Here is a 24,298-nt window from a genome sequence, read left to right on the forward strand (position 1 = left end):
TTAAAAACCACAAAACACACAAGCCTTTCTGAATATCCCGTAGTCAGAGATCAACCCACTACTACTGTATTGATCACTTATCTGTAAAAAAATAAAAGTAAACATTAACCATCTTTATTTCTACAGTCAATAGAATTTCAATTCAGGTGAGTGATCTAGGTAGTTACAGCTTTTTGAGAATTGATTTTAATTAGCAAGGTTGAAAAGAGAGCCAAGATTACTTGCACCAGATACAATGGACATATTGACAATGGGTTATAAGGAAATAACCATGAATAAAGGTGTTGGCTATGTCAACACATCTTCCAAAAGTGATAAGGTGGGGCATAAGTTTGAAAATGAAAACTTATTGACTGCAAACCATTTTACATGGGAAACATACCATGTCATTTCCTTTTTCAATATAAAACATCTCCATGTAAGACACATTCTGTAGATGTTCTCAATGTTCAAAAGAAAAACAAAACAATTAATTAATGTGTTGAGATTTATTCAAAAATCGCCTACTGTCATATAAGCCAGGGAAAGCAAAACTGAAAGTACATCCGTTACAGCTCTTGAACACAATGCCATACTGAATATAGTAGATAAGAAATAAGAACAAATACAAAGTTCTGGTTCACAAATCCCACTTCTGAAATTAGATATTTGAATTGTTTTGCTTTATAGAAAAGATTGACATATGGGAGAGCCATTTTAGGAATGTGACATCGTGTAAGGCATGCAGGGTTAGATAAAAGCCAATTATATAGAGTAATTACATGGCATCAGAAAAGGAAGGGGTAGATTCTAATCAATGCAGGGAACAAAGACAAAACAAACAGCTGCAAGGCTAAACCAGTTGGTTGGAGGGGGATGGGGACGAGTTTAGTCTTCAAATCAATCTATGCCTGGGGTGGGGCTCTTTTTCTGGCTTGGAGATCTGGAACGACTGAAACAGACAGAGAGGGGTGTAAGTACAGGGCAGACAGCATTTCCACTTAGTAGCCAGCCCGGCACCCATCTTGTCCCAGCATGTCCACTCAATAACTAGCCCGGCACCCATCTCAGAACCAATCACAGCTCCAACCCTGCTGGCCCATATTGCACTCTGTCCCACTACAACCAGTTTGCCTTGGTCAAGACACTTTCATACTTTATAAATACAACACATTACAGGTACATTGGATATTGCCAATTTCCACAAATTATATAACATGTAGGAAGGGGAACCCTAATTTTGCATAGTTAAATCAACAAGTGAAAGTTCCAGAGGTCAAGGAGATGGAGGAGTTGGGTGTTGAGAGACTGGGGTGTTTTAAAGGGGGTTTGAGGTGATAAAATCATCCCTTTAATTTTCACACAATGAGACAAAAGACCAGGGTAGGAGCTGAACTTTACGAATGGAACCCAAAACAAACACTTACCAAATAAATGACAAAAGACTTGCCTTTTGCAAGCCCACATCTTTAGAATCCTATCTTGATATGGTAAACTATGTGCAGACACTTATTTAAAACCCAAGAGAACAGCGCAAATATTCAAATAGGTTGACCTAATATACAGTATTAGGATAAGCCACCATCAAGGTATCTGTTCTTTTTCAGAAGTAAATCAGCTACATTCTCCCTAAAAAACCCTACACTGTATCACTACACCCGGGATAATATGTAATGTATTCGAAAGATAATATTTAACACTCATACACCCACCCACAGACAGAAAGACACACATACACCTGTGGATTCTGACAGTGCATGCTCTGGATAGTTGAATGTTAGCGTACAGTATGTTAGGGAGTATCAGACTATACGTCTGTGTTCTGATCATGAATGACATTGACTCTTGGGTTTTGGTTACCTTTGGAGACAGTGGCAGAAACAACATGTACAGAGAAGCGACGGATGCTAGAACTCGAAGACACACTCGGAGGGTCTTGAAGTCTGATCTCTCGTCAGCTCTCCTTTCTCACCCTCTCAGAAGCTAAGCAAGAGGCCGGGCTCTGTAGGGAGGGGGCCTTAACTGGTCGACTGAACTTGGCTCAGCATTCAGGTCTGTGGTGCGTGGGTTCTGGGAGGGAGTGGGGTGGGTGGAACTGTGTGTGTGCGCGTAGGATGGATGTGTCTCGTCAGAGTGTGCGTCGGACGACCTCTTTAACCAGCGTGGCGCAGGCTGATTTCTGGTCAGCCCTTTTCACCCTCCGGGAGGACGTTAACACAGCAAGGATGACCCTGGTAAGTGCTTGTGCAGTCAGTCGACTCCCCACACTCTCTCTTTAAAAAAAGGCTGATTGGTCACCGGAGTCTGATCACGACAGATTTCTCTTTTGGGTTTTTGAGGTTCTCTCGCCCTCTGAAGCTAATCAAATTGAGGCTGGATCTGAGGGAGAAGAGAAAAGAGAAGAGCCCCGCTCCCCCCAGCCGTCACCCAAACAGCCCCTCTGTCTCCGAGGTTAGGCTCATCCTCTGTGTGTGACTCTCTGAAGCTAATCAAGGTCTGGCCAGGTCATTCTAGGAGAGGGACCTCCAAGAGAAAAGAACATTAAAATCAGGTATTTGTAAAAGATAAAGAGGGGGGTTTGGGGTGGGCAGTGTTCCTTACTCTAGCTTGGGGTGAGTTAGAGTCCCTGACTATTTATTTCTCTCCCCCTCCCTGGCCCCATCTCCAGCAGCAGCCATCTCTCTGATGAGTTGTCGCTCTGTGTGTTCTGGAAGGTCGACTCAGCAGACTTCGTGTGGAGGCTGGTCTGAGGTTGAGGGGGCAGCTACCCACGACTTACCTGATCACACCTAGCCCTGTCTAACAGATGGCAGTATACTTAAGCTGAGTGAATATGTGGACTGTCATCTTTGAAAAATGTGATTTTGTGATTAAAAGAGGTAAGGGGAGAAGGGGGGGGGGCTTCCAGCACATTTGCAAAACAATATTCCAAATCACCCAAATTAAGTATAATTAGCAGTATTGTACAATATGGGCTACAAGACAAAGACGATCGTTTTATGTCATGGCATTTACACAGTGCAGTAGCAGCTGTGAAGGTATGGGTTGACGAGGCAGAGAGCTTACCTATTCCTCTTATGGCTGGGAGAGCGGGATCTGGAGCGAGAGGCCGAGTGCCCTCTGGCCAGGGACCCTGACCGAGAACGGGAACGACTGCAACACAAAAAAACATGGGAGCAAAAACGCAGGCACCCCAACTCCAGATGGGATCAAGAGACATGACAGCTTTCAAGAGGAAAGTATTGGGCAAAGTGGCTTACCTCCTAACAGAGGTCCTGGACTTGGACCGCGCAGGGGAGACAGACCTAATATGGAAGGGTGAAGTGTTTTAAGTGTTTCAAGAAAATGACCTGTTTTGAACCCAATAGATAAATTAAATGAAAACAATCAATCATATGAATACATTTGCAGGAACAACATGGATGATCGAACAGGTTTGCTCAGAATACAAATGTAGACTATACTTCCTATGAAACCAATAAAAAAAATATACAATGTCATCAGCATGCAAAATTAACCGTAGACTCTTACCTCTTCCTACGTTTGGGATAAGATGGGGAGCGGTGCCTGCTGCTGTGTGTAGAAGAGAGACCAGTATCAGCACAGGGAGAGGTTTGAATGACAGTAGCAAAGCAGGGGATAGGAGGAGAAACCCTGGTGACTTACCGGTCATTGCTGCGGGAGCGGGATCGATAGCGGCTGCCACGTGACCTGGAGCCGGAACGAGACCGGGAGCGAGAGCGTGATCTGGAATACAAGAAACAGGCTGTGATATAATCACACACTATTTCTACTTAATTTGGATCAGAGGACAATTTAGATCACAGTCAATTTCTCATTTTGGTCTCGAGCTGAAAAAGTTTAAGAACCCCTGCTCTACTATATAACCACAGTAGTGAAATATAAAGAGGACGGCATTGCCCCTCAGCAGTAGAGACAAATCCAACCAGATCAGCATATTTTGTCTGTGCTTAATAGTTTTTCCTCAACAACATACAGTGACATTTTTCTCAAACCTAGTGATACTGTGATGTAATAAGAACAATGTTGCATAAAGAGAAAACTACATAATCTGCATTATGCAGAATTATGACTGCTACTGGCAGTATATCAGAGGCAGCCAGCAGACATTGGGCAAGTAGAATACCTGCTCCGACGACCTCCTCCCCTCTTGCTGAAACGGTAGCAGTCATAGGCATAGTGGCCCCTATCCCCACACTGGTAGCAGCGGTCTTGAGGGTCAAAGTGGCGGCGGCTGGGGCGGCCATGTTTGGTCTTCCGTGACATGCCAGTGGACAGCTCCACACGGATCCGAGAGCCGCTCAGCACCCTGAGGTAGGGAGAGATGGCAGAGTTTCGTGATAATTGTCTCCTGAGTGGCGCAGTGGTCTAAGGCACTGCATCGCAGTGTTAACTGTGCCACTAGAGATCCTGGTTCGAATCCAGGCTCTGTCGCAGCCGGCCGCGACCGGGAGACTCATGGGCGGCGCACAATTGGCCCAGCGTCGTCCAGGGTAGGGGAGGGAATGGCCGGCAGGGATGTAGCTCAGTTGATAGAGCATGGCGTTTGCAACGCCAGGGTTGTGGGTTTGATTCCCACGGGGGGCCAGTATAAAAAAAAAGATGTATTCACTAACTGTAAGTCGCTCTGGATAAGAGCGTCTGCTAAATGACTAAAATGTAAATGTAAATAATTGGGTAAGAAAGAAAACAGTGTAATACTGGGCAACATCTGCAAGATTATGGCCTGAATTACAACAATTAATATCCCAAAACTGAAACACACCACTTCAACCCAAATATCTATAAACTGATGTGACAACATTATGGGCTGTGAAATGTGCAGATCAATACAAAGTTACTCACTTTCCATCCATGCCTTTAACTGCGTCCTCTGCATCACGGGCATCTTCATACTCCACAAAGGCGAAACCTGGGGGGTTCCTTGCCACCCAAACGCTGCGTAAAGGGCCATAGTAACTGAACGCCCGTTCTAGCTCACCCTTGGCAGCACCGTTGCCCAAGTCGCCAACATAGACCTTGCAATCGGTGTTACGAGAAGAGCTGCGAGAAGACGAGTGGTATGACATCTCCCCACCTGGAGGAAAGAGGGAGAAACTGTGAACATCCACAATGAACCAGTTAACTAGCTAAAGTTGGTTTAAAAGTAAACATAGGAAAACTGAGCTGTGCATGAGAGTATAAAGCTAGCTACTAATATAAATAACCTAGCAAGCTAACGCGTTGGCTATAAATACAAGCAAGAAAACAACTAGCTAGCTAGGGGTGTATTCATTACGGAAGCTAACAGAACAAAACGAGGGTTTCTATTGGACAAATTCAGGTAGGTCCCGCCCCGTTTCGTTGAATTTGCTTCCGTTTAAGAAACGTTTTGCAACAGAATAAGCGTAATGAATACGCCCCAGCTCTGCGCTCGCTGTTTTAGTTAAATATTGGTAGACGACAATACCCCGTTGCTCACTATCTCTGACAATGTTTCTTCCTTATTATACTGTGTAGCTAACAGTTTTATCGCTAGTGCCATCCTCAATAAATTAACCAGAGACGATATAGCTAGCAACGTTGTTTCTATCTAGTTTCCTTAACAAACTAGCTAGCTAACAGTACGCTAGATCAAGTAAACAATGGCGTCCGCGCGGTTACCTTTATCCCCACACAGTTACGCGATTGATTTATCAGTCTCCGCTCAATTTATAGAAATAAATCTTAAAGTATTTCTTATTTTCAATTACTTATTTTACAGGATTTCAAATTCTTCACTAGGCAACAAACCTATTCGATGTTATGTCAGACGACCCGTGCAAGAATGCACTTGCGCAGTAATGTGCCCCAATACAGTGAGGTCATGTGTTGTTTTTCACATTGGTTATGATGGTTATTATCTGCCTTGGCCCTTGGCAAACTGGGGGTAAGAGGACGACGGTCAATCTGCCAAACAGTCTTGATTTCATACCTAAAATTGTCAATATATTGTATTATTTTTGAGATTGAGATATACCGAACAAAAAAATGTAAACGCAACAAGTAAAGTGTTTCATGAGCTGTAATAAAAGATCCCAGCAATTTTCCATAAGCACAAAAAGCTTATTTCTCTCAAATTGTGTGCACAAATTTGTTTACATCCCTGTTAGTGAGCATTTCTCCTTTAACAAGATAATCCATCCACCTCACAGGTGTGGCATATCAAAAAACTGATTAAACAGCATGATCATTACACAGGTGCACCTTGTGCTGGGGACAGTAAAAGGCCACTCTAAAACGTTTTGTCACACAACACGATGTCTCAAGGGAGCATGCAATTGGCATGCTGACTGCAGGAATGTCCACCAGAGCTGTTCCCAGAGAATTTAATGTTAATTTCTCTATCATATGCCGTGTCCAACGTTGTTTTAGAGAATTTGGCAGTGTGTCCATCTGGCCAGCCCAGGACCTACACATCCGGCTTCTTCACCTGTCTGAGACTAGCCACCTGGACAGCTGATTAAACTGTGGGTTTGCACAACGGAAGAATTTCTGCACAAATTGTCAGAAACCGTCTGAGGGAAGCTCATCTGCGTACTCGTCGTTCTCACCAGGGTCTTGACCTGACTGCAGTTCGGCGTCGTCACCAACTTCAGTGGGTAAATGCTCACCTTCGATGGCCACTGGCACGCTGGAGAAGTGTGCTCTTCACGGAATGAATCCCGGTTTCAACTGTACCGGGCGTATGGCGTTGTGTGGGCGAGCGGTTTGCTGATGTCAATGTTGTGAACAGAGTGCCCCATGGTGGCGGTGGGGTTATGGTATGGGCAGGCATAAGCTACTGACAACGAACACAATTGCATTTTATCAATGGCAATTTAAATGCACAGAGATGCTGTGACGAGATCCTGAGGCCCATTATTGTGCCATTCATCCACCACTATCACCTCATGTTTCAGCATGATAATGCATGGCCCCATGTCGCAGGGATCTGTACACAATTCCTGGAAGCTGAAAATGTCCCAGTTCTTCCATGGCCTGCATACTCATCAGACATGTCACCCATTGAGCATGTTTGGGATGCTCTGGATCGACGTGTACGACCACGTGTTCCAGTTCCCGCCAATACCCAGCAACTGCGCACAGCCATTGAAGAGGAGTGGGACAACATTCCACAGGCCACAATCAACAGCCTTGATCAACTCTTTGCGAAGGAGATGTGTCGCGCTACATGAGGCAAATGGTGGTCACACTAGATACTGACTGGTTTTCTGATCCACGCCCCTACCTTTTAAAAAAAAGGTATCTGTGACCAACAGATGCATATATGTATTCCCAGTCATGTGAAAACAATAGATTAGGGAATTTATTTAAATTGACTGATTTCCTTATATGAACTGTAACTCAGTAAAATCTTTGAAATTGTTGCATGTTGCGTTTATATTTTTGGTCAGTGTATAAGGAGAGAAAGTCTTGAATTGCAGCCTACTCAATGACATGTAATGTAAGTTGTTGTCAATGTTGTCTGTCACTTGCATTCAAATTGTCATGCAAAAAATGATTACACAGACACAGTAAGCGTTGAAAATAGATAAACTATATTCAATACGGTCAACTTGAGTTGATTACATAGTTGTTTTTCCAGAACACATTACACCTCATGCCATAGGTTCTCCAAAACAAGTTTTCCTTTGTTTTTACTTTCATTAAAAAATTAAACATCATTTTCAAATCATTTATTACAGTATTGAATAAATGTTAAATATCACATATCTTCTTTAAGTCAGTCACTATTCCATACAAATGTCAGGCAGAGAGAAAGGTTCACAGATAAAACTGCACAAAGGACACATTGAAGAGCACCCCAATACAGAAAGATGAGGGGCACGAACACGAACACAGACACAGAAATATCATACTCCAACAAACGGACAACCAAATGATCAGATACGTTCAGACATAGACAGGAAAAGTCAGGCTTTCTTTTCACAACTTTTATAGATGGTAAATAAATAAGTAAACTGTATACACATAATCAAAAAGTGACAATTCACCTGCTGCTAGGCCAAGTCGACATTGCTCAGTTTGTTGTGAGTGTGAGCAGACCACGCAAGCAGCCACACAGGACAAGAGCAACTGTTTTGGGATAACCCGATCCAAATGTAAACCTAGACGTCCATAACAGACCATGCTAACACTCAAGGGGTTCATGCATTTGCACATAGGATGACATTTACAGCACACACATAAAACATCTGGGAGTGATATCTCATCTACAGCAATAGCAAAAGCCAGAAAGTTAACTAGAAGTCATACAAAAACGGAACATTGTCTGAACATTGTAGACAGTTCTATTCAGGGAAAGGCATACCATAACCAACCCAATGACCACTGTAAATGGCCTGTAAATGTCATTCTATATATCACAACCCTGAACAAAATGACAAGATACTCGCAATGTCCATTACTATTTTTATGTAAACATGCTAATCTCACTTGATAGTCTTCAAGTGAATTAAATAAATATATGTCGGTTGTCAGAGGGCGCAACAAATACTGGAGAAAATAAGTGTTTTACTCCCACTGAGTGAGCGGAGTTGACTGCTCATCAAGATGAAAGCAAATAAGATTCAGGTTTATATTGTACATTGCAACTCTCTTTGAAGCATTGTAACAGTTCAAATGGATTGCTTCAAGGAGCTGTTGAACAATAAAATATAATTAATAAATATAAATAATGTAAATAATCTGGGCAACAGAAATGTACATGTAGGCTACAAAAACATAAGACACAGTGATTTAGGAGGAGAGAAATTAGACATCAGCTAGTGCTACATCAAATTAACTGTTAAAGGGGAAATTTGTCTTCAAATTGGACAATTAGAGAAATATCAAAATATCTCTTTATTACCTGCCTAAACCATCAGGTCTACATCTATAGTGCTTCCACCATTATCAATATCATTTGGAAATAGAAAAACGTCACTTCTGGAATTCTTTTGAAGAAGAGATATAAAGTTGGCAGTCAGGAAACACTGAGGAGGGCCAAGGTAACTGAAATCTTTGTTACTATTATGTATGTTATACAAACAACAATAACCATATTTATACATGACTATTCTTAAGTGTGCCTTCCAATTTCATTAAGTTACTATTTCAATCAATACATCTGTAGTTTTGAGGGGTCAATTTGTTTACTCACTTTATTTCCAAAATGTCTTTACTCTTTAATCCACTTTTTGCATTTGTAATATTTAAATGTTAATCATTCTCACTGGTTGTACTGACTGACAACTCTACAGTTCAACTAGAGTTCAACTATCCTGAACTCTAAAATTAAAATAAGTGGGGAAAACTCCCATACGATATAACATCTGTCTCTAGTATTGTGCAGCATATTGACTCAGAGCCTCACTGCAGTGTTCTATTCTCTCTCCATATCCATCTCAGAACACCTGGCAATACTGAGATAAACACACCTCCATTTTGTGTCAACCTGTTGTCTTCTGTTATTATACATGTTTTCTTAGCGACTCAGTAAGTCAGGTGATTGAGCCACATGTAAGGACCAGGTCTTCTAAAAGTTCACTGCCCCTCCCCATCTCCCACCATCTTACTTATTCCACTTTCATCTCATTGAGATTGGGGCAGGAGTAACAAAATATGATATAGTACAGTCAAATCCAGAGTAAACACAGTATACCTAAGTGGATCTTTCAAGAAGATGTTATTTCAGTTTATATGTAACCATACACTACATGACCAAAGGTATGTGGACACCTGCTCGTCGAACATCTCATTCCAAAATCATGGGCATTAATATGGAGTCGGTCCCCCCTTTGCTGCTATAACAGCCTCCACTCTTCTGGGAAGACTTTCCACTAGATGTTGGAACGTTGCTGCGGGGACCTGCTTCCATTTAGCCACAAGAGCATTAGTGAGGTCGGGCACTGATGTTGGGCGATTGTGCAGGTCAGTCAAGTTCTTCCACACCGATCTCGACAAACCATTTCTGTATGGACCTCGCTTTGTACACGGGGGCATTGTCATGCTGAAACAAGAAAGGGCCTTCCCCAAACTGTTGCCACAAAATTGGAAGCACAGAATCATCTAGAATGCCATTCTATGCTGTAGCGTTAATATTTCCCTTCACTGGAACTAAGAGGCCTAGCTCGAACCATGAAAAACAGCCCCAGACAATTATTCCTCCTCCACCAAACTTGTGTGCGGCTGCTCGGCCATGGAAACCCATTTCATGATGCTCCCGACAAACAGTTCTTGTGCTGACGTTGCTTCCAGAGGCAGTTTGGAACTCAGTAGTGAGTGTTGCAACCAAGGACCGAAGATTTTTTATGCGCTTCAGCACTCGGCGGTCCCGTTCTGTAAGCTTGTGTGGCCTACCACTTCGCGGCTGAGCCGTTGTTGCTCCTAGACGTTTCCACTTCACAATAATAGCACTTACAGTTGACCTGGGCAGCTCTAGCAGGGCAGAAATTTGACAAACTGACTTGTTGGAAAGGTGGCATCCTATGACGGTGCCACATTGAAAGTCACTGAGCTCTTCAGTAAGGCCATTCTACTGCCAATGTTTGTCTATGGAGATTGCATGGCGGTGTGCTAAATTTTATACACCTGTCAGCAACGGTGTATAAAGCCGAATCCACTAATTTGAAGGGGTGTCCACATACTTTTGTATATATAATGTATATTACCTCTGCCTCTCTTCTTAGCTAAGTAGAAGAGATTGCTCTTATCTTCCACTGGTTCCACATATTGCACACTAATCAATTTGGTTTATGGTGCCCACTCAAAGCATACACATATACTCAACAAAGTGCAAGACAAGTAAAATTTAACTAAGGATTAAATACTAGACTTTAAGGCATTAAATGGGTATGATGCAGAATTACTGTAGTGACGATCAGTAGTTAGTGCATAACAGTCTGTACCTGATGAGAACATGATGAGAACCCACCGGTTGAAATGTAATCTCTCCCAGTTTCACTGTTACGCAAACGGGGAGGTTTCGATTTCAAAAGGGAAGAAACCAGAATAACCAGAAGAATAGGAGCATTTGAACCAACACTGTTGGACAAGTAGGTGTACTGTAAGCCTCACTCCAAAATAAGATAACTTATATGCCATGGTCTTAAGTACTGATGGTGGTCCAGTGTTGCTGTATTTTGGGCCAATTAGCTGGGGTTGGGTTGGGCTGTTTCCAGAGCTTTACTGTAAACAGGTGAGGAGCAGAGGCAGTCTGCATGCTCTTCACAGGTCTGGCTGCAGTTTGGACCTCCTGCTTTATGTGAACCATTCTCCCATGAAATACAGAAACACTGTATTCTCATGTCACCACCCATGCATTATTATTATGTTTGTCCATGCTGGTGCCGTGCTGTCACTATTATTCTGTCATGTCATGCATCTCTACCCACTATTCCACAGCAAAGGGTTACAGCCCTCCACACCTAAAAGTTGCTCCGCTATAGTATCACAAGTATCACAAACGAACCACATGTTTTTTTCTTCACAAATATTGACTGATTTCGATTGAATGAACAACAATATAAATATCTTGGTACAGAACTCTCTTGGTCCTGAAGTCTTACACAGGTGGCCAATATCCTCACATATGATCTCTTTTGGACTTACACAGGTGGCTAATATCCTCACATATGATCTCTTTTGGACCAAACAAACGCTACCCTCAACCTCACCACCCCTCTCTGCTTTTACCTTTACATCCACTAAAGTACAATGAATAGTTACTGTCCACTGAGCAAGCGTGGAGCCAAAGGTATGCAGTATATTTGTATATGTAAAGTTTGGTCTTTATACCTGTATTCAGGTAAAGGATTGTTTTTGAAAAGTATATGTTAGATAGCGATACACTCTCTCTTGTAGTATCATATTTCCAGGAGATTAATGTGTCGTTTTGTGCTGTGCTTCAGTGGATAGTAACTCATCCTTGGACAGTAACATCAAATAATATTTACATCATCAATGTACCTACATTGCTAAACCATAACTTACACAAGCTACCTCCAAAAGTCATTTTCCTGTCAAGTCGGAAAGAGGTGACTAGTTTCTGAACCACATGCATTATATCTGTTCCTATTGGCCACCCGATCCCACCATATCTGTAGAGAAGTCCCTCTGATAAATACATCTACACTCCTATAGTATACATATATTTACACCAACACAGCATTGAGAGCTTGTTTCAATGTCATGCGGAATTAACACCTCCCCTCTATAGAAAACTATAACTGCAACTCGGGGCTTTCAGTTTTGTTGTTGTTGTTTTACTCAGTATCTCCCGTTGCTAAATGTAAACATTCTACTCATTGATCAACCATTTTCATGGTGCTCTGTCATAGCGACTGAAGATGGACTCATTCCACTACTACGCAGTGGTGTAAGGTAACTAAGTAAAAAATACTTTGACTTAAAAGTTAAGTAGTTTTTGGGGTATCTGTACTCTACTTAACTATTTATATTTTTACTTTAACTTTTACTTGTACTCAATAACATTCCTAAAGAAAATATGTACTTTTTATTCCCATAGATTTTCCCCGACACCCAAAAGTACTCGTTACATTTTGAATGCTTAGGCAGGACAGCAATATGTTCCAATTCACGCACATATCAATATAACGCATTGTCATCCCTACTGGCTCTGATCTGGTGGACTCACTAAACACAAATACTGCATTTGTAAATTATGTCTGAGCTATGGAGTGTGCCCCTGGCTGTCCGTAAAAAAGAAAGAAAAAATAAAATTGTGCGGTCTGGTTTGCTTAATATACGTAATTTGATGTATAGCATTTACTTTTACTCAAGTCTGACAATATAGTACTTTTTGCACCACTGTACTTAAGTACATTTAAAACCAGATACTTTTAGAACAAGTAGTATTTTACTGGGTGACTTTTACTTGAGTCATTTTCTATTAAGGTATCTTTACTTTGACTCACGTATGATAATTGAGTACTTTTTCCATCACTGCTCGTACGTGTGTGGACTCTGTCTTTGAAAAGGAACCCCCAGTGAAAGGGAGGAGGGGTGCTGCTTTAAGGCCACACAGACATGGATTGTGTCGAGTGGCTTGAGTCTGGTTCGCCTCCCCTGCACCAATTGAAAGAGCTATGGCCATCCCTGCAAAACCCATGGCACTCTACCCTGCTTCAGTTAAAGCAGTCTAGCTGGACCCAAAACCATGTTACGCAGCCAGCTGGAATGAATAGAATGCCACTGCAACACTTAGTTTCTACACACCTGTCTGTCACTTTCTCTTTCGCTCTCCCTCTTTTCCGACATGCCGGTTTACATTCTGAACATTCTTCCTACTATGAAATCTCTCCTGTCTTACTTCCTTCATCACTTCCTTGACCAATACAATATTTTATTTTCTCTCCTTCTCTTCCTCGTTTGTCCAGTGAGTGTGTATAACATTTGAGTGTGCAATAGGAGGTTGATGTTAACTGGGTGTCTTCCAGGCTCCAGGCCATACACAACCCGTGTGGTGCCTTTGTTACAGTACTGTATGTGTATGTTTTGTCTTCGTGAGAGACCACGTGTGTGTGTTTTGCGCATGCATGTAGTTATATGTACAGTTCATGTTTCAGTATGTGTGTGTATGTGTTTTGTATGTAAATGTGTGTATATCGGGTATGTCTACAGATCCCTTAGGTATTAGTGATCCAGTGACAATGACCAGGTCCCAACCTTTGGCCTGGGCCTTGTCCTGTAGTAGGTGTGTATTATAATAACTATAATGTATATCAATGTTTTGACTAGTAGTCCTGTCTCTGCTCTCATGTGTCCTCTAGAAGCCCTCTATGTGGCAGTAGGCCTCCAGGCTGGAGAAGAGGACGTAGAGGAACCAGAGGCCCAGGAAGAGGAGGCTGGTGATGATGCGTGCTGTCCGCGGCCCGCCCAGCTCCCCCCCGATAGAGGGCCGCCGTCGGAACAGCAGCACGCCCATGCAGATGAAGGCGAAGCTGGTGAAGAGAGTGACGGAGAAGGCCAGGGAGCCCGGGTCCACGCGGAACTCCTTGCCCTGCACCTTCCAGTAGACGGCTGCCACCGACCACGCCACCCCGATGCCCAGGAACACGTTGACCGCGTTGCTGCCCGTCACGTTGCCCACCGACGCATCGGCGTGCTGGTCCTGCGTGGCCGCCACCTTGCTGGCAAACGTGTCTGAGGGAGGAGGGGAGGGAGGTAAGGAGAGACGTGAGAGAAGTGAGAGAGATAGGTGAAGTACCTGTCATCACAGCTGTCAAGAGGCTGTGAGTAGGTGATGATGAGCAGCTTTCAGCATCTTAGTCACACTGTTGTCATAACTAAGTCAACCATAGACAACACCTGTCACCGTAAACATGTTTCATTGTAGTCACACTGTGATGGAAAGTTTTGTTTTTGTGCTTTTCTAATAATACATTTCTGTGTTCTATTCATGTGTTTTTCTAATAACCGTTTTCTGTGTTCATGCAAGTGACTGAGTGAATCCTCACTATCAGTATCTGCAATTTGGCAGTACGCCCAGACCCTTGTTTTGAGAACGAAAGACATTTGTTCACATCCCTGTTAGTCAGCATTTCTCCTTTGCCAATATAATCCATCCACCTGACAGGTGTGGTATATCAAGAAGCTGATTAAACAGCATGATCATTACACAGGTGCACCTTGTGCTGGGGACAATATAAGGCCACTAAAATTTCGCAGTTTTGTCGCACAACACAATGCCACAGATGTCTCAAGTTTTGAGGGAGCATGCAATTGGCATGCTGACTGCAGGAATGTCCACCAGAGCTGTTGCCAGATAATTCCATGTTAATTTCTCTACCATTAGCCGTCTCCAACATTGTTTTAGAGAATTTGACAGTACGTCCAACTGGCCTAACAACCGTAGACCACGTGTATGGTGTCGTGTGGGCGAGTGGTTTGCTAATGTCAACGTTGTGAACAGAGTGCCCCATGGTGGTGGTGGGGTTATGGTATGGGCAGGCATAAGCTATGGACAATGAACACAATTGCATTTTATCGATGGCAATTTGAATGCACAAAAATACTGTGACGAGATCCTGAGGCCCATCTTTTTTTAAGGTATCTGTGACCAACAGATGCATATCTGTATTCCCAGTCATGTGAAATCCATAGGTAAGGGCCTAATTTATTTATTTCAACTGACTGATTTCCTCATATGAACTGTAACTCAGAAAATCAATGAAATTGTTGCATGTTGCGTTTATATTTTTGTTCAGTGGGGGAAAAAAGTATTTAGTCAGCCACCAATTGTGCAAGTTCTCCCACTTAAAAAGATGAGAGAGGCCTGTAATTTTCATCATAGGTACACGTCAACTATGACAGACAAATTGAGAATTTTTTTTTCCAGAAAATCACATTGTAGGATTTTTTTATGAATTTATTTGCAAATTATGGTGGAAAATAAGTATTTGGTCACCTACAAACAAGCAAGATTTCTGGCTCTCACAGACCTGTAACTTCTTCTTTAAGAGGCTCCTCTGTCCTCCACTCGTTACCTGTATTAATGGCACCTGTTTGAACTTGTTATCAGTATAAAAGACACCTGTCCACAACCTCAAACAGTCACACTCCAAACTCCACTATGGCCAAGACCAAAGAGCTGTCAAAGGACACCAGAAACAAAATTGTAGACCTGCACCAGGCTGGGAAGACTGAATCTGCAATAGGTAAGCAGCTTGGTTTGAAGAAATCAACTGTGGGAGCAATTATTAGGAAATGGAAGACATACAAGACCACTGATAATCTCACTCGATCTGGGGCTCCACGCAAGATCTCACCCCGTGGGGTCAAAATGATCACAAGAACGGTGAGCAAAAATCCCAGAACCACACGGGGGGACCTAGTGAATGACCTGCAGAGAGCTGGGACCAAAGTAACAAAGCCTACCATCAGTAACACACTACGCCGCCAGGGACTCAAATCCTGCAGTGCCAGACGTGTCCCCCTGCTTAAGCCAGTACATGTCCAGGCCCATCTGAAGTTTGCTAGAGTGCATTTGGATGATCCAGAAGAGGATTGGGAGAATGTCAGATGAAACCAAAATAGAACTTTTTGGTAAAAACTCAACTCGTCGTGTTTGGAGGACAAAGAATGCTGAGTTGCATCCAAAGAACACCATAACTACTGTGAAGCATGGGGGTGGAAACATCATGCTTTGGGGCTGTTTTTCTGCAAAGGGACCAGGACGACTGATCCGTGTAAAGGAAAGAATGAATGGGGCCATGTATCGTGAGATTTTGAGTGAAAACCTCCTTCCATCAGCAAGGGCATTGAAGATGAAACGTGGCTGGGTCTTTCAGCATGACAATGATCCCAAACACACCGCCCGGGCAACGAAGGAGTGGCTTCGTAATAAGCATTTCAAGGTCCTGGAGTGGCCTAGCCAGTCTCCAGATCTCAACCCCATAGAACATCTTTCACTGCTCTAGAGGAGATTTGCATGGAGGAATGGGCCAAAATACCAGCAACAGTGTGTGAAAACCTTGTGAAGACTTACAGAAAACGTTTGACCTGTGTCATTGCCAACAAAGGGTATATAACAAAGTATTGAGAAACTTTTGTTATTGACCAAATACTTATTTTCCACCATAATTTGCAAATAAATTCATGAAAAATCCTACAATGTGATTTTCTGGATTTTTTTTCCTCATTTTGTCTGTCATAGTTGACGTGTACCTATGATGAAAATTACAGGCCTCTCTCATCTTTTTAAGTGGGAGAACTTGCACAATTGGTGGCTGACTAAATACTTTTTTCCCCCACTGTATATACAGTACCAGTCAAAAGTTTGGACACACCTACTCATTCAACGGTTTTTCTTTATTTTTTACTATTTTTTACATTGTAGAATAATAGTGAAGACATCAAAACTATGAAATAACACATATGGAATCATGTAGTAAGCAAAAAAGTGTTAAACAAATCAAAATATATTTTATTTTTGAGATTCTTCAAATAGCCACCCTTTGCCTTGATGACAGCTTTGCACACTCTTGGCATTCTCTCAACCAGCTTCATGAAGTAGTCACCTGGAATGCATTTCAGTTAACAGGTGTGCCTTCTTAAAAGTTAATTTGTGGAATGTCTTTCCTTCTTAATGCGTTTGAGCCAATCAGTTGTGTTGTGACAAGGTAGAGGTGGTATACAGAAGATAGCCCTATTTGGTAAAATACCAAGTCCATATTATGGCAAGAACAGCTCAAATAAGCAAAGAGAAATGACAGTCCATCATTACTTTAAGACATAAAGGTCAGTCAATAAGGAACATTTCAAGAACTTTTAAAGTTTCTTCAAGTGCAGTTGCAAAAACCATCAAGCGCTATGATGAAACTGGCTCTCATGAGGACTGCCACAGGAATGGAAGACCCAGAGTTACCTCTGCTGCAGAGGATAAGTTCATTAAAGTTACCAGCCTCAGAAATTGCAGCCCAAATAAATGCTTCACAGAGTTCAAGTAACAGACACATCTCAACATAAACTATTCAGAGAGTACTGTGTGAATCAGGCTGCAAAGAAACCACTACTAAAGGACACCAATAATAAGAAGAGACCTGGTTGGGCCAAGAAACACGAGCAATGGACATTAGACCGGTGGAAATGTGTCCTTTGGTCTGGAGTCCAAATTTGAGATTTCTGGTTCCAACTGCCGTGTCTTTGTGAGACGCAGTGTGGGTGAACGGATTATCTCCACATGTGTATTTCCCACCGTAAAGCATGGAGGAGGTGTTATGGTGTGGGGGTGCTTTGCTGGTGTCTGTAATTTATTTAGAATTCAAGGCACACTTAACCAGCATGGCTACCTACAGCATTCTACAGCGATACGCCATCCCATCTGGTTTGGGCTTAGTGGGACTATCATTTGTTTTTCAACAGGACAAAGACCCAACACACCTCAAGGGCTATTTTACCAAGAAGGAGAGTGATGGAGTGCTACATCAGATGACCTGGCCCCCACAATCACCTGACCTCAACCCAATTGAGATGGTTTTGGATGAGTTGGACCGCAGAGTGAAGGAAAAGCAGCCAACAAGTGCTCAGCATATGTGGGAACTCCTTCAAGACTGTTGGAAAAGCATTCCAGGTGAAGCTGGTTGAGAGAATGCCAAGAGTTTGCAAAGCTGTCATCAAGACAAAGGGTGGCTATTTGATAGATGAATTTGTATGTTTATGGTAATGACTAAAATTGTTCCACCCCGATACTGTATGACTGTGTAAACTGTGTTAGAGTTATAAGGTAGTAATAAACCCACTAACAGAGGAGGGGGTTAGAAACTGCTGAGACAAACATTCCAGGAGGAAGGAGACCTAGAAACTGGTTAATCATTCTATACTGTGGAAATGTGCAGGCCGCCTAAAGGTGGGCGGAGCAAAGTTCCTTTGTGTGAAGGCATATAAAAAGGGTGTGTGTGTGTTTTTGGCGGCAGAGTGCTCTCTGAATAAACATACTGATTCTTGCAGACTGGTAAAAATGTTTAATTCATTATTAAACCAGAGCCTTACACCCTTTGGGAATTATTCAAAGGTTAGTAATGATTAGAGATAGAAATTCTCGTGACACTATTTGAAGAATCTCAAATATAAAATATATTTTGATTTGTTTAACACTTTTTTGTTTACTACATGATTTCATTTGTGTTATTTCATAGTTTTGATGTCTTCACTATTATTCTACAATGTAAAAAAAAAAAAAAAAAAAGAAAAATCCTTGAATGAGTAGGTGTGTCCAAACTTTTGACTTGTAGTGTATATCATCTCTCACCAGGAATGGAGGTACCCAGAGCCACAAACACCACGGCAGTGACAGTGTCTCTGAGGCCCACGGTGCAGCCGAAGTGGGAGGCTAGGTCCCCAATGATGGCAGTCAGGATGCCGATGACTGAGATGGACACGAAGAAGCAGGCCCAGCCATTCCAGTACTCGGTGGGCGGAACGAAGGCGAACAGAACCTTCCAGAACACCGTCAGGAAGTGCATGACGTAGTCATAGCAGGATGGCAGACGCTCCTCACGCCCCTCCTCGTCATCGTCATCACCATCACCTGGGACACAGTAAAACATAAGAGACACATACACAAACACACCCATGCACTCATACACAGGTGCACACCGGTGGTGTTTGTGCCATTTAAGATGAGGGAGGACAATAAATACTTTTATGAGCATGGCCTTATATCTATTACAGCATATTGGATGAATGTCATTCATATTCCATTCACCCAGCTCAACGTAACATCGATAGGTTTAGGCTATTACACGATACTCTACTTTTCCCTATACCCATCATGAGATTGCTACAACCTAGCCTATGAAAGTTTACAACCTAGATGTACAGGTCGAGAGAAAAATTAGATTAATCAAAGTGACAGACAGTGACACATTCAGTACCGCCTTGCACACTAATGCTTGCATCTAGCTGATCTAGGGTGTATTGATTAGTCCAACAGTTGCAAACGACAGTTTATATTGGACAATTTCAGGTATGTTTATCCCCGTTTCGTTCCATTTGCTTCTGTTTAAGAAACATTTTTCAACAGAATCGGTGGAATGAATACACTCATGATCACACGCAAACACAGTTCACTTTCATAGCAGCCACATACAAACAGCATGATCACTTTGCTCGTTGTATATTCCTTCTCACATCTACGCGCTCTCCTCCTCTCACCTTTTCCCTTCGCTTGTGGACTTCAGTGCACAACACATCAGCTGTCTGTGACCAGGCAAAAAAAACTTTCCAAGCCAAACCTTCATATCATAAAAGCTAACCGCTACACACAGCCTACATAATTGTCACCAAATTAGCTAACGGAACATAGTCAACATAGCTAATAGAACTAACGCGTTAATAAACCCGCTACAATCATGCAGTACAGTGTACAGTCAGCAAGCAGTTTAGCAGTTACACCAGTAGGCCCCGGTGGCAATAAATTAATCAAACCAAAAGCTTACCTTGACTTGGAAGAGTTCGTGTTGGATAGCCAAGACAGCTAGCTAACATAGCATCCCTCTTTGTTTGAGCTGGGTGTTTGAGTAGGCTAAACTAGCTTGCTGCATTCGCTAGCTAAGTAAGTGAAAGTGAATAAAAAATACAACGAAATATAGCTAGCTCTCTATCTCTCTCTCGCTCTCTCTCTCTCTCTCGCTTCTCCTTCATTTTTGAAAAAAATAATTTGCTGTTGAACTATTATCTTTCTCTCTCTTTGAGTCAACTACTCACCACATTTTATGCAGTGCTAGCTGTAGCTTATGCTTTCAGTACTAGATTCATTCTCTGATTCTTTGATTGGGTGGACAACATGTCAGTTCATGCTGCAAGAGCTCTGATAGGTTGGAGGACGTCCTCCGGAAGTTGTCATTATTACTGTGTAACTAGCTGTCCTCCAGCTACACTATGGTGCTACCCTACAGAGTGCTGTTGAGGTTACTGTGGACCACTGCAAAACAGTGTGTTTGAATCAATTGTTTGGTGACATGTGAGTATATTTATAGTATAATATTATCTAAAAAGGATAACGTTTTTAATGCTACATTATTTTTATTTTTATTAAATTCACTCAGGAGGATGGTCCTCCCCTTCCTCTTCTGAGGAGCCTTCACTGGCGCACACACACACACACACACACACACACACACACACACACACACACACACACACACACACACACACACACACACACACACACACACGCACACACACACACACACACACACACGCACACACACGCGCGCACACGCACACGCGCACACGCACACACACGCACACCCACCACGTTTTGTGTATTACTTTGTGTATTTTTGGATTACGGTGAGACATGTTTGTCTGTAATGAATATAACTGTCCACCAGGGAGCGCTATTACACCAGACACAGACATCTCTCCCATTATCTCAACACTGTGGAAGAAAGCTTTGCTTTCTAAAGTCACTATTACATTTTATAATAGATATTACCAACATAAATATTACAGAAACCTTGTTATATGAAGTCTGATGGTTTGCAATTATCACCTTTCAAACAAGTTATTTCCTGTTATAATGAGGTTCCGAAATGAAGGGACTGTGTCCTCACGTTACATGTCACACTTAACAAGCAAGCTAACACTCACTTCCTAAATGAAAAGCTTGGCTGCTCTTTGGAAGAAAAATAAAGGACTCCAAATATCTGATGTAATTATGGCTCTGGACAAAAAGCCCTCAGACCGCTATTCAATGCATGAGCGAGTAATTACATTCATAAAGCAGCTGTAAAGTCCTTCATTATGGCTCTAGTCAGTGTATGTGTATAATACAATGTTAACAGTGAGACTCACCTTATTCATCTTTCTCTCACTCAATAGAAATCACACACACGCACACAAACACACACGCACGCACGCACACACACACACAAAAAAAAAAAAAGCTGACCTGCGCTGACAGTCACAGCTTCCACGAACTGCTCCCTCCAGGAGTGAGTGCCAATCACAAGAGCCAAGTTGGTCTTCTTAATGAGCTTGTCAACGGTGCTCTGCCAATCACAAACAAAGAGGGCATTGTCAACGTCCTATTATAGAGAAGAACGCAATCTCATTTGTGTGACCGGAACTCTAATGAAGAACGCCTAGAAGAGTTAGAGACAGTGGCATCGTTACCATGAGAAGTGCAGTAATATTTGGTATTTTATTAGGATCCCCATTAGCTGTTGCGATAGCAGCAGCTACTCTTTCTGGGGTCCATTTCTGGGGTCATATGAATTCTCAATAGCAGTATTTGGTTTCACTGTAACCACTCACACACACACACACACACACACACGATGCCACATCTGTATATAAGGACACTCCTCCCAAGCAAGCACAGCAAACCACATGCTGAGTCCTGGGATCCACTCAGACAGTAAAGGAAAGCATCATATCCAGCACTCAAGTCCGACTGTACCAAACTGTAACTTCCTCCTACTCAATCAAACCAATAAAACCATTCTATGAAGCACCCTAGCTAAACCCAACTGGATAGGAGGTTTCATTGGATAGAAAGGTCTCACCACTGTGGGTAAACCTCTGCAAGACTGGGGACTATAGGCGATGGACATCAGCCTTTAGAAAACTGGGAAATACTGTTATATTTAATAATGAGTATGGTTACATGCACACAATAATATGATTATTGTGGATAGTCGGATTAATATAATAGTTTCTTTAAAATATTTACATGCTTTGCAAGAAGAACGATTTTCTGAATAATCATGTTTAAGGCTACCTGATGTCAGGCTACCTGATGTCAGGCTACCTGATGTCAGGCTACCTGATGGGGTAAATAAACGTTCTACCACAGAAGCCAGGTTATAAATGCGTAGATGAAATGCACCGCTAGAACAATGATTAAGTTCACATGTCCTAATTATTGGAAAGATTGCTCAGTGTTTAATCGGTGTATGTTTACTTCGATTTGACATCACACCGGATGAAGATAAACAGAGTAAGTGTTTACATGACTATTGCCATTGTCGGCCTACTACCATAATCAGTTTAATATCGAATTATTAGTGCACATGTAAACCAGTGGATGCTGGTGGGAGGAGCTATAGGAGGACGGGCTCATTGTAATGGCTGGAATGGAAGCAATGGAACAGAGTCAAACATGTGGTTTCCATATGTTTGACCTGTTTGATAAGATTCAATTTATTCCATTCCAGCCATTACAATGAGCCCACCCTCCTATAGCTCCCCCCACCAGCCTCCACTGATGTGAAAGTACTCTTTGACTGCCATGATATAGGAGCTGCCTGGGCATACAGTATGTGATGCTCAGCGGTAGTAGTGTTTACTTCTTGTTTTCTAAATGTGGAAACGTCATCACCTGTGTAAACATTTCTCACTGGTCTTTTTTGTGTTTTTTTGCGCATATCCATTCACCCATCCATAGAGCAAACAATGCTATTAAATTATGTGACATTGATCTAGGATTTCATAAAGCCAAGTTCCAGTCATTGAAATTACTTGAGAGTTCAATTACCTGTTGTGTTTGTTTTGTGCTACTACAAATGATGAGTGACAAGCACAATCTTATTGTAAATAATAAATTAATCTTTATCAAGTCAAAAGAGGCACACGGACTGAGTGGATTAAATCCCTAGGCATGGTGATATAGGACTTCAATGAGCTAGCTGTCATCCGTCACAACCGTTGGTTCACTTGATGAAAAATTGATTAATCAATTAGCTTAAACACCAACCCTTCTGAGGACAGACACTGAGCACAGTGGAGGGTCGTTCCACCTCAAAAAATCCATTGCAAGTCGATGGTACCTATATTAGCATTTTCACGCTTCATGCCCAAATCATCCTAAAGTATCTAAAAATGGATTGTGTAACTCAATAATGTTACTTATAGATTATTTGGATACGAAGCGTGAAAATGCTAATATTGGTACCATTAACTTGCATTGGATTTTTTGAAGTGGAACGACCCTCCACTGTGCTCAATGTCTGTCCTCAGAATGGTTGGTGTTAATCCACTGTGTGGCTCTGGGGCTGTATGTTATCTTGGATCAGTTTTGCCTAGTAGATAACAATGAATAAGATGATATGGACATGATGGAACTGATCCTAGATCCTGAGATGCTTGATACATATACTGAGCTCTGATGTGGCCAATAGAGTGAAGCAGGGGAGAAGAGGGGCTACATACCTTGAACTCATAAGACTCCTCAATGACCACTTCCAGCCGGCTGTGCTCTCCCAAGATGGGCTTTCCCATCTCTGCAATGCGCCTCGCCTCCTCCTTCTCTGCACTCATCTGGCCATCAGGATCCTCTAAGAGATAGAAGGAGAGAGGAGGGATGAGATAGATAGAACAGTGAAGGGGGTGAGAGAGGAGAGGGGGGTGAGGGAAGAGATAGAGAGAGAAATTGTAACTCAAACATGCCAACATGCCTCACAAATAGATCTTTCAAGGCCAGAGTCCTTTCAATAATTGAGTTTGAGTCAGCATTATCTCTTCTTCATACAGTATATCACTCATGTGTATTAGCCCATGTATGTGGAGACGTGTGTGAGTGGGGGAGGGAGACAGTCAGAGAGAAGGAGAGATGAGAGGTTGGTGGTGAATGTGTGGGTGTGATGGGGAAGCAAGAGGGAAAAAGAGAAGAGATAAGGAGAGATTAGTGGGGTAGATTCATGAGAAGATGAAAGTAGGACTGGGAGATGTAACTTTGTAATTTTGTTAGAGAAAGAAATGGAGAAAGAAACAGACAGAAGGTGAGTGGAAATTAGGGTAGATTTATGCTGACTTGAGGTGGGCAGAGACC

At 42.3% G+C, this 24,298-nt stretch overlaps 2 protein-coding genes across 6 annotated transcripts in view; both read right to left on the minus strand.

The window, feature by feature from the left end:
* Positions 1–473: 473 nt before the first annotated feature.
* LOC121564023 (serine/arginine-rich splicing factor 7) lies at positions 474–5,859 on the minus strand. 5 transcript variants are annotated; one of them, XR_006000042.1, is made up of 9 exons: positions 5,644–5,834; positions 4,846–5,077; positions 4,127–4,309; positions 3,646–3,726; positions 3,511–3,552; positions 3,240–3,284; positions 3,046–3,132; positions 1,840–2,502; positions 474–931 (listed from the first exon to the last, which is right to left on the minus strand). XR_006000042.1 is itself a non-coding variant. In XM_041875609.1 (8 exons), the coding sequence occupies exons 2-8, from the start codon at positions 5,067–5,069 to the stop codon at positions 880–882; spliced, it is 714 nt and encodes a 237-aa protein (XP_041731543.1). In that variant the 5' UTR covers positions 5,070–5,077; positions 5,773–5,859; the 3' UTR covers positions 474–879. The 5 variants fall into 5 exon arrangements, 4 of the variants coding, with proteins under 4 accessions (XP_041731543.1, XP_041731545.1, XP_041731542.1 ...); XM_041875609.1 differs by lacking the exon at positions 1,840–2,502 and having other exon boundaries at positions 5,773–5,859; XM_041875611.1 differs by lacking the exon at positions 1,840–2,502 and having other exon boundaries at positions 3,511–3,549; positions 5,644–5,833.
* A 6,872-nt stretch (positions 5,860–12,731) lies between these two features.
* Positions 12,732–24,298, minus strand: part of LOC121564074 (sodium/calcium exchanger 2) — a 30,849-nt gene continuing 19,282 nt past the window's right edge. The window contains exons 9-12 of the mRNA XM_041875612.1: positions 23,680–23,804; positions 21,419–21,518; positions 18,773–19,051; positions 12,732–14,166 (exon numbers count right to left, since the gene is read on the minus strand). Of these exons, the coding sequence (XP_041731546.1) occupies positions 13,790–14,166; positions 18,773–19,051; positions 21,419–21,518; positions 23,680–23,804 (881 nt within the window). The 3' untranslated portion in view covers positions 12,732–13,789. The remainder of the gene's footprint in view (positions 14,167–18,772; positions 19,052–21,418; positions 21,519–23,679; positions 23,805–24,298) is intronic.

The sequence above is a fragment of the Coregonus clupeaformis genome, chromosome 5 (assembly GCF_020615455.1).
Source record: "Coregonus clupeaformis isolate EN_2021a chromosome 5, ASM2061545v1, whole genome shotgun sequence".
Classification (NCBI taxonomy): Eukaryota; Metazoa; Chordata; class Actinopteri; order Salmoniformes; family Salmonidae; genus Coregonus; species Coregonus clupeaformis.

Excerpts from the sequence above, each read along its gene's own strand:
- LOC121564023 (XM_041875609.1), bottom strand. The coding sequence starts at position 5,069 with ATGTCATACCACTCGTCTTCTCGCAGCTCTTCTCGTAACACCGATTGC. Across the intron at positions 4,310-4,845 it reads GTTAAAGGCATGGATGGAAA|GGTGCTGAGCGGCTCTCGGA; the intron begins GTGAGTAACTTT and ends TCCCTACCTCAG. Across the intron at positions 3,553-3,645 it reads CGCTCCCGCAGCAATGACCG|CAGCAGGCACCGCTCCCCAT; the intron begins GTAAGTCACCAG and ends TTCTACACACAG.